General features: G+C 50.8%; 1 protein-coding gene across 1 annotated transcript; it reads right to left on the bottom strand.

Moving 5' to 3' along the window:
* Positions 1-8,619: 8,619 nt before the first annotated feature.
* LOC119285176 (probable phospholipase A2 homolog 2) lies at positions 8,620-10,500 on the bottom strand. The gene is made up of 4 exons (XM_037564407.1): positions 10,248-10,500; positions 10,105-10,150; positions 9,689-9,814; positions 8,620-9,116 (listed from the first exon to the last, which is right to left on the bottom strand). Exons 1-4 carry the CDS (start codon positions 10,362-10,364, stop codon positions 8,932-8,934), a joined length of 474 nt encoding a protein of 157 aa, XP_037420304.1. The 5' UTR covers positions 10,365-10,500; the 3' UTR covers positions 8,620-8,931.
* Positions 10,501-10,858: the final 358 nt, after the last annotated feature.

The raw sequence follows: 10,858 nt of genomic DNA, 5'->3' as shown, positions 1-10,858 counted from the left end.
ATCACCGGAGGGCATGGAGGAGGATCCCAGAAGGGCCATCATCACCATGAAGGCCAAGGACCAAAGGGGGAACCTCTCCCCATCCAAGGGGGAGGCCATGGAGGAGGAAGCACAAGGGGGAGAACCTCTCCTCCTCTCTCTCGGTGGTGCCGGAGTGCCATCGGGAGGGGAATCATCGCTGCAGTGATCGTCTTCATCAACATCACCATCCTCATCTCTTTTACGCGGTCCACTCTCCCGCACCCCGCTGTAATCCCTACTTGAACATGGTGCTTTATGCCACATATTATGATCCAATGATGTGTTGCCATCCTATGATGTTTTGAGTAGATATCCTTTGTCTTTGGATTGATTGTTGATCTAGATTGGTATGAGTTGTATGTTTTATTTTGGTGTTGTCCTATTGTGCCCTCCGTGTCGCGCAAGCGCGAGGGGTTCCCGTTGTAGGGTGTTGCAATACGTTCATGATTCTCTTATAGTGGGTTGCTTGAGTGACAGAAGCATAAACCCGAGTAAGGGGGTTGTTGCGTATGGGATAAAGGGGACTTAATACTTTAATGGTATGGTTGGGTTTTACCTTAATGATCTTTAGTAGTTGCAGATGCTTGCTAGAGTTCCAATCATAAGTGCATATTATCCAAGAAGAGAAAGTATGTTAGCTTATGCCTCTCCCTCATATGAAATTGCAATGACGACTATCGGTCTTATTAACAATTGCCTAGGACAATTCCGCACATCGACCCATCATTATTCCACACTCGCTATTTATAATAATTAGTAAAATATTCTAACTTTATGATAACATCACCTACTTTCATATTTTAGCTCTCCGATATCATGCAAAGTTATCCTCTTCATACCCACAACGTAATTTTATTTCTCGTTTCTAGTAGGAAGCAAACGTTCGGTGTACGTAGAGTCGTATCAGTGGCAGATAGGACTTGAGAGAATATTGATCTTACCTTTAGCTCCTTGTGGGTTCGACACTCCATACTTATCACTTCCACCTTTGAGAATTGCTACGATGATTCCCTGCACTTGGGGATTATCAGCCACCGCCGTTTAACCATCAGCTTAAACAGCCGTCGACAATAACCCCCTCCCTATCAACCCTCCTATGAGTATGACTAGTGGCCCCCTCACATTAAATTAAACTTGTTTAACAATTAAATAAAATCATTAAAAACCATGTTAAGTACTTGCCATTGACATGCATGTCCCACCAGACCAGTTGACTGGTCAACCGTGGACCAGTCAACTGTTGGGTCAGCAGTTGACTGGACCCACTGGCCAGCCTCATTGGTGCACCTCTGGTGCACTGCACTGGGTGCACCCAGCCTTTCTGTCTGGTATTTTTTTCCGAATTATAAATAAATATGAGAAATTTGAGAATATGTTTAAAACTTTGAAAATCATATAAAATAATCCGTAACTCGGATGAAAATAATTTATATATGAAAATTGCTCAGAAAAATATAGCGATCTGAATATGCAATTTGTTCGTCTGTCACATGCCTCTAACGTGATGAACATGGATCCTTCCCCTCAGATTCATCTGTTGTTTTTCCTCTTCATCTGTATCATGTAGCACCGCGATAGGTCACCCCTAGGACTGCATATTGCCTTATGCATCATGATGCATCTGTTTGCTTTATATTTATTGTTTCTTCCCCCTCTTCTCTCCAGTAGACCCCGAAATTGCCGGTGACCCCCAGTACGACTATGGTGTTGACGACCCCTCCTTCTCGGTAGAGCTTCCAGGAAAGCCAAACCCCCTTGATCATTTTGATACCGCCTATTATTTCCCTCTACTTCTTGCACTAGAGCAGCGATTACTGTTACTGCCTTAAGGTTGATCCTATACTGCCGCATAGCCTGTCCTTTGCTACTATTGTTGATACTTTTACCTGTTATCCTAAATGCTTAGTATAGGTATGCTAGTATTCCATCAATGGGCCTACATTCTTGTCCGTCTGCCATGCTATCCTATCGGGTCGTGATCCCTTCGGGAGGTGATCACGGGTATATATATACACACACTATACATGTTATGTGATATGATTAAAGTCGGGTCGGCTCATAGAGTACCCGCGAGTGATTCACAAACTGGGGGCTGAAAGGACATTTCTCCCGATGGCCCCCAGACTGATTCTTTGTGGTGGAGCGATAGGACAGGTTGAGACCTGATACGCCTCCAACGTATCTATAATTTTTGATTGCTCCATGCTATATTATCTACTGTTTTAGTCATTATTGGGCTTTATTATCCACTTTTATATTATTTTTGGGACTAACCTATTAACCGGAGGCCTAGCCCAGAATTGCTGTTTTTTGCCTGTTTTAGGGTTTCGAAGAAAAGGAATATCAAACGGAGTCCAAACGGAATGAAACCTTCGGAAACGTGATTTTCTCATCAGATAAGATCCAGGAGACTTGGACCCTCCGTCAAGAAAGCCACGAGGTGGTCACGAGGGTGGAGGGTGCCCCCCCTAGGGTGCGCCCCCTGCCTCGTGGGCCCCTCGAAGCTCCACCGACGTACTTCTTCCTCCCATATATATCCACGTATCCCCAAACGATCAGTACATGAGCCAAAAACCTAATTCCACCGCCACAACTTTCTGTATCCACGAGATCCCATCTTGGGGCCTGTTCCGGAGCTCTGCCGGAGGAGGCATCGATCGCAGAGGGCTTCTACATCATCATCCAAGCCCCTCCGATGAAGTGTGAGTAGTTTACTTCAGACCTATGGGTCCATAACTAGTAGCTAGATGGCTTCTTCTCTCTTTTGGATCTCAATACAATGTTCTCCCCCTCTCTCATGGAGATCTATTCGATGTAATCTTCTTTTTGCGGTGTGTTTGTTGAGACCGATGAATTGTGGGTTTATGATCAAGTCTATCTATGAATAATATTTGAATCTTCTCTGAATTCTTTTATGTATGATTGGTTATCTTTGCAAGTCTCTTTGAATTATCAGTTTGGTTTGGCCTACTAGATTGGTTTTTCTTGCCATGGGAGAAGTGCTTAGCTTTGGGTTCAATCTTGCGGTGTCCTTTCCCAGTAATAGAAGGGGCAGCAAGGCACGTATTGTATTGTTGCCATCAAGGATAACAAGATGGGGTTTTTACATTGTTGAGGAAATCGTTAACTGGTAGCTGCTCGGTCGGCTGGTGAGTAGGGGATTAATAGGCTAATCGGCAAGTTAATCGGCCATTTAATCAATTAATCGGATGATTTATCGGGTTATCGGCTACTCGGGGACCCTATGAGTAGGGATTAATCGGCAAGTTAACTAGTTAATCGGATGAATTCCTGTACAGGTTTTTTTTATCATATTGCATGAAACTATCCCTCTACATCATGTCATCTTGCTTAAGGCGTTACTCTGTTTTTAACTTAATACTCTAGATGCATGCTGGATAGCGGTCGATGAGTGGAGTAATAGTAGCAGATGCAGAATCGTTTCGGTCTACTTGTCTCGGACGTGATGCCTATATACATGATCATACCTAGATATTCTCATAACTATGCTCAACTCTGTCAATTGCTCAACAGTAATTTGTTCACCCATCGTAGAATACTTATGCTCTTGAGAGAAGCCACTAGTGAAACCTATGCCCCCCGGGTCTCTTTCTCATCATATCAATCTCCATTACTTTATTATTGCTTTGTTTTTACTTTGCTTTTACTTTTTACTTTGCATCTCTATACCAAAAATACCAAAAATATTATTTATCATCTCTATCAGATCTCACTTTCGTAAGTGACCGTGAAGGGATTGACAACCCCTAAGCGCGTTGGTTGCGTTGAGCTATTGTTTTTGTGTAGGTACGAGGGACTCGAGCGTAGCCTCCTACTGAATTGATACCTTGGTTCTCAAAAACTGAGGGAAATACTTATACTACTTTGCCGCATCATCCCTTCCTCTTCGGGGAAATCCAACGCAGTGCTCAAGAGGTAGCAAGACCACCTAGGAGAGAGGTGGGCCTGGTCCCTGGTTTGGCGTCCACGGTTATTTCTTAATAACACATATAACGAGATTGGATATTTGATATGAGCTGGCCGCTGGCCTTTTCACACTAACCGCCACACGGGATGAATTATGGGCACTCAGCGTCGTACGTTTCTTCTGAAAGCTCTCAGACATCAGCGATGGAGCGGCACGCGCCCGGGGTGGTCCACGTAAGCACCTGCTTTGTATAAAGAGGTAGCCAGGACTGATCCCGACCATCCTTGCGATGTGTAGGAGTGCAAAGGGTGATGGACCCAAGACCCCTGAGCACTTAGGATGTAGACCGGCGTGTTGACCTCTCTGGAGAGCCTAGGTAGGACTACGATGTGTTGATCTTCGGAGGCCGGGCATTACCCAGGAAAGTGTGTCCGGCCAGAGGTGATCGAGCGCGTTGGGTAATGTGGTGCACCCCTGGAGGGAAGTAATCTATTCGAATAGCCGTGTCCATGGTACCAGGACGACTTGGAGTTGTATTCCGACCTCTTACAACTAAAACCGGATACTTGATAAAACACACCCAGATAAGTGACAGATACAACCCGGTGATTGCTCTCTCACACGGAGACGAGGAGAGGATCATCCGGGTAGGATTATTGCTATATGATGATACTTGTTACATACTAGCTACTCTCTTCTACTGCTTCAAGATGGTGGCTGCCAGAAGACGTAGTCTTCGATAGGACTAACTCCCCCCCTTATTCTGGCATTCTGCAGTTTAGTCCACAGAAACTACCCCTTGTACTGATAGTTTGATACCAATGCATATGTAGTGTAGATCTGATGTAAGTCTTGCGAGTACTTTGGATGAGTACTCATGGTTGCTTTGCTACTTCTTTCCCCCAATACCCGATTGCTACGATCAGTTGGCGGATCCCAAGAGCCAGATGCCACTGCTGACGACTACTACTACCCCGATGATGCCTAGTACTACGTGGAGACCGCCGACGACCAGGAGTCATTAGGAGGCACCCAGGCAGGAGGCCTTGGCTTTTCGATCTACGTTGATGTTTGTGCCAGCCTTCTTAAGGCAAACTTGTTTACTTATGTCTGTACTCAGATGTTGTTGCTTTCGCTGACTCGTTTGTATTCGAGCTTATGTATTCGAGCCCTCGAGGCTCCTGGCTTGTAATATAAGGCTTGTATGACTTAAATTTGTGTTTAAAGTTGTGTTGTGATATCTTCCCGTGAGTCTCTGATCTTGATCATGCGTATTTGTGTGTATAATTAGTGCACTATTGAATCGGGGGCGTCACACACGCGACAGCGGCCGCGGGCCACGTGCTAGGCTGATGGGTCGTCATAGAGGCCTAGTCTCAGCCTGCCATGCATGCGCAAAGCCACCCGAAGTAGCCTGCCCTGCATGCGCGCTGCCATGCAGCTTCGTCACATCAGGGCAATTAGTGCACCCTCAGAATGCAGGTTTACCAATCAACACGCCTCGATTCAATGTGAAAAGACGGAGGCAGTGCTCCGTTGAACTCCCTGCATCGACGGTCCACTCCCCGCACTCCTCTAATTAAATACTGGCGTGCGGCATCATTCCACTGACGTTTCACTCCATTGCCTCCACACGCCGCGCAATCCAAATCTAGTTCAGCCACCATGGTGAGGCAGCTACAGGCCGCAAGGATCTCCACGGGAGGTCTCTGCCCCTGGGCGCCGGTGCCTGGCACCGGCGGCGGCTCCAACACTGAAGCGGCTGTTGGCTCCAACTCTGGCGCATCCTTGTTGGGCTCCAACACCTATTCAAACTACTCCGAGCTAGAGCCCACGATGTCTGAGCTATCTCATAACCGCAGAGAGCTCGATGAGGAGGACGCCGAGGAGGAGGTGGCCTTCGAGGCGATGCAGGAGCACCTCGACATCTACGGTGTGGAAGATGCGGCCGAGGAAGACGCACCGCCTCCTGCGCCCGATGCTGCCGTGCTCACTGGCCATGCCGAGGAGGCCCTGCGCATAGTGTAACAGCAGCTTGACCAAGCGGTGCTAGCCGCATCTCTGTCCACGGTGCAGGCAGAGGCTGTCAGGCGCCGGGGAGGAGTGTTGGAACCACTCTCTCACACGGAAGGATGGAGATAGAAGAAGGAGCACGCAGTACACTGGAGTTTCACCCGGCTTCATAGCCCCGTTACTATTCAGAGCTCCAACTGCCTCACAGCTACAGGCACAAGCACAACACTTAAGTAGTAGATGCACGCGCACAGCTCATCGGCCACACCGGCCACTAATCTATGCACCTACGCAGGACCCGGCCTCACAACCGGCCACTAACCGCACGTACTCATCCACTCCTAGAAGAGCTCACCTAGCTAACTAACTTAGCCATGCATGTAGGAGTAGCAAACTTGGCCAGCACAGTCGCCAACGGCCTGCTCTATATGCCAGACTGAGTACACACGCTACACACATACGCCATGTTGCTGCGTCCCGCACGTCCCGTCCGTCCCGCGCGCCACCGACGTGTCCGACGAACCCGACGAGCCCGACGACACCAGTGTGTCCCGCCCGTCCCACGCGCATCCGACGCGCCCGACGAGCCCGACCAGACACGTCGTGGTTTATTCCAACACACACCCCCTAAGCCACGACCTAGAGGAGTCCGTCGTCGTCGACGTTGTAGCAGCTACCGCCCTGATGTCGCTGCCAAGCCTGCCACCGTGTCGCCGTGCCCTTCGCGCGTAGTCCCCACATCCCCGCGCTCCCGGCCCGCGCTCCCGCCGCGCACATACGCGATCTGCGCAACCAGGTCCAGCGCCTCGACGCGGTCCACTCCCGCGGTCCCGACGCGCCCGACGCGTCCGGTGCGCACCCATAACACGCACCGGTCGCGCCCGGCTCGCCGCCGCGCTTATTGCCCTGCACCGCTGTGCCGTCAACCGCAGCGCAGCGCCTCCACGATCGTCGCGCCGAGCCGCCGCGGCCTCTGCGACACCACGCAGGTCCTCCGCGACCTCCTCGACTCCACGACCGCCGCTGCTCGTCGCGCGCACGGCATCACGCCACACCGTCGTGGACTCGCCGTGCGTTGCCGACGCCACGCGCTCGCCGCGCGCCCGGCATCACGCCACACTGCCGTGGACTCGCCGCGCGATGCCGACGCCACGCGCTCGTCGCGCGCCATTGCCAAGACCTTCATGTCCGCCGCGCACCGCCACGCGCCACGGCCGCCCCTCGAATCTGGCTCTGTATACCAATTATTGGAACCGCTCTCTCACACGGATGGATGGAGGTAGAAGAAGGAGGAGCACGCAGTACACTAAAGTTTCACCCGGCTTCACAGCCCCGTTACTATTCAGAGCTCCAACTGCCTCACGGCTACAGGCACAAGCACATCACTTAAGTAGTAGATGCACGCGCACAGCTCATCGGCCACACCGGCCACTAATCTATGCACCTACGCAGGACCCGGCCTCACAACCGGCCACTAACCGCACGAACTCATCCACTCCTAGAAGAGCTCACCTAGCTAACTAACTCAGCCATGCATGTAGGAGTAGCAAACTTGGCCGGCACAGTCGCCAACGGCCTGCTTTACGTGCCAGACTGAGTACACACACTTGGCCAGCACAGTCGCCAACGGCCTGCTCTACGTGCCAGACTGAGTACACACGCTACACACATACGCCACGTTGCTGCGTCCCGCACGTCCCGTCCGTCCCGCGCGCCACCGACGCGCCCGACGAACCCGACGAACCCGACGGCACCAGTGTGTCCCGCCCGTCCCGCACGCATCCGACGCGCCCGACGAGCCCGACCACACACGTCGTGGCTTATTCCAACAAGAAGGGCGGCTACTCTGCGTGAAGCGGCTGCCGTTGAGGCGGAAGGCAAGGGACCATACGTCGTCATCCTATCCTCCTCCGATGACGAAGACCACAACGACGAAGACGGCACCATTGTCCTTTCAGATGATAAAGGCAAGTAGTCATCCATCTGTTGTCGATGTCGGCGTCGGCCGGCCATCCTATGCCGCCCCTCCCCTTAAAATATAGTATTAGTTAGTGTAATGTCACTACATTAGTTCGCTCTCTTAATCTATGAACGTGTTTGTTAAGTTAATCTGTATCTCTGAATCTTTTAGTATGTTGTGATCTACACCACCGAGTTCTCTCTTTCCAGTGTCACTAATTCGTGGGCCCTTCCATAACGTAGAAATGTCAAGTCAACTAGCCCCACTCTGCCCATAAGCAAACAAATGCACACAACTGAAATGGCTAGCTGGATGCATAATCAAGCCATGGTCCCTAGTTTGACCCCCGCGGGAGGCATTATATTATTCCACTTCGTTTTGCAAATAAATCAGACACTGACATGTGGATCCTGCGGTGTCGCAGTCATCAGTGTATTTTATTATGTTTTAACTAATATACTATACACTGACAAATGGGTCTTGGATGTCCACGTTTCAACATATGCGCCACGTAACGGTCAACTACATTGACCTGACGGAAACGCTCCGTTATGGGCAGACTTGAGTGTGGGCCGAGTGGTGAAGAGAAAAAGTGAGGGGTGTTAGTTGGTTGGGGGAGAACTAACGAGTAAATAGAAATCCCCTTAATTAGTGGATGAGCTAAAATATTTGCCTCCGTTTTTTTAAAACACGCATATATAAATAGAAATCCCTTTGAACTCATGACTAAAGAACGGTGTGGCAAAGCAGTACTTCTAGAAACGAAGGAAATACTGGTCTACTGGACACAGGACAACAGGAATATCCTTTGACTACAGTATGTCCTTTGACTACAGAAACAATGTTGCAACCCATGCATGCCATTTCGCACCAGTCTGCGGTCCAGCAATATGCCGCGCACCGTACATATCACCAAACTGGTCCAAAGCACAGTAGTGCCCGATTGCAGCACCACCGCGCCACGCCACGCCTACCACATTATTTCCTAAGTACTGCCCGATGATGGTTACTACTGCCCGATGTCGCGCTTGTGAAGGATCTTCCCCGCGAGCACGGCCGCCTCGATGACGCCCTTTATGACGAACGCCGTCTCGCCGACGCCGCACTTGTTCCCCGGGAACGTCGGCCCCGCCGGGTTCACCCCGTCGAGGCAGCCCAGCAGGTTCTCGTTGCACCCGGTGTTCAGGTAGTCATCTGCACACACGACACACGGAGTGAGTGCACCACAAATCATTCAGACACAGTGGCAGGACAGTGCGCGCGGCCGGGTGAGTGCGACGGCGGCGTTTTCTTCCCTGCAATCATGCGTGACGCTGCCGCGGTCGAAATGGGGGCGACAGGGCCGGCGACGTTGACGAGCTAGTGGCGCAGCGGCGTACGTGTCGGTAGCGTCGCACGCATCGGCTTATCTCCATACGAAATGCGTACTTATTTGGAGGAGCGTGTGCTGATACGAACTGCATGCGGCTTATCTGGAGCGTGTTGGGCCAATGAGGGAGCCATCTGCCCATGCACTTGTTAATCTAATCATTCCTAATCATGCATGCCGGTGCCACTGGGGATACGATCTGCTTGCTATAGGTGGCGTGTCATCTCGTAAACAACTGGCATGAGGCCGAGAGCTCTGTGTCTGTGGGGCCTTTTGGTGGAGATGTCAAACGAAGCAAACAAAAGGGAAACTGTACGTGTTTTCCTCCTGCCCGATCTTTTCGGTTCAGATAGATAGATAGAAGAAGAATGTGTGGAGCTGGGAGAAGATATCGTACTGTTGTTGGCGGCGACGCAGTGGTCGTGGACCATGCAGCAGGCGTCCAGGGCGTCGCAGGGCTTCTCGCCGGGGCAGCCGCTGTAGAGGATTCCGCAGTATTTCCCGTACCTCAGCACAGGCGGGACTTCCGGAGGGACGCCGGCCGGTGGCGTGCCGGAAACCAAGGGCAAGCGAGCGTCAGTTACTTCAGTCCAGCCCATTATTCAACTGAAAAATAACAGGAAATCTGCTATCCTATCCTAGCTACTTCTGCGCGGCAATGCTGCCGTCTGGCTAAAAAAGAGCTAGTCAAGATGAAGTTCAATCTAACAATCTAACTTGCAGTTCAATCTGATTGGGATCGACTGCTTTGTTCTTTTCAGGAACTAAAACCGCAGATTGCTGAGACTGATCAGCGTTGAGGCAAGTGCTTACCCGTGCAAAACTTGGACTCGCATGTCCGGCTGCAGTCCTGCTTCCCCTGCAAGGCCACGACGAAATCGATCAGCTCCACATGCAAACGAACAATCCAAATCGATTTGCTAGTAAGCCGTACGCTCGATCTCCCACGTACGTACCGCCGGTGGTTTCCCATGGCTGAAGAGGTCGCCGACCTCGAGCCCCCGCGAAGCCGTCACCAGCGAGAGGAGAAGCAGCAAGGAACACCAATGGGAGAGACCGAGCACCGATCTCATTGCTGCTGTGTCCAAGTCGCGGAAGGGAAGCAGAGAGGAGCTTCTGCCAGGGACGAAGCAGGGCGAGGTGTGTGGGGTGCGAAGTATACGTGATCTATTTTCGTAAGGCACCGCGTGAGTTACTTATATGAGCTCTCGGGTTTGGGGCCTGGATGCGGTGGCGTGGTGCAGCAACTAGCACAGGTGAAGCGATCACTGGGCATGCCACTGGTGACGGGAGGTGCCATGGCATGTGCCATCAGCCGATTCATATCCCCATATTTTGTGGAGTGGTCGCTCTTATCCTGACGTTTATAATCGCTAACTTTAGCTGCGGTAGCTTGCAAAATGATTTTATATTATAGGACGGAAGGAGTATGTACTAAAAACCGGCTATCGCTAAGTTGTCTACCCCACCTCACTCCACATTTATCATATGAACTAGTCATTGCAGTAATGTTATGCTAAAGTTGCACAGTTTCAAGGTTATAACTTCGGTTGACAAAGATTAGTAA

The sequence above is a fragment of the Triticum dicoccoides genome, chromosome 4A, assembly GCF_002162155.2.
Source record: "Triticum dicoccoides isolate Atlit2015 ecotype Zavitan chromosome 4A, WEW_v2.0, whole genome shotgun sequence".
NCBI classification, from domain to species: Eukaryota; Viridiplantae; Streptophyta; class Magnoliopsida; order Poales; family Poaceae; genus Triticum; species Triticum dicoccoides.
This window is presented reverse-complemented; position numbering and strand designations above follow the sequence as displayed.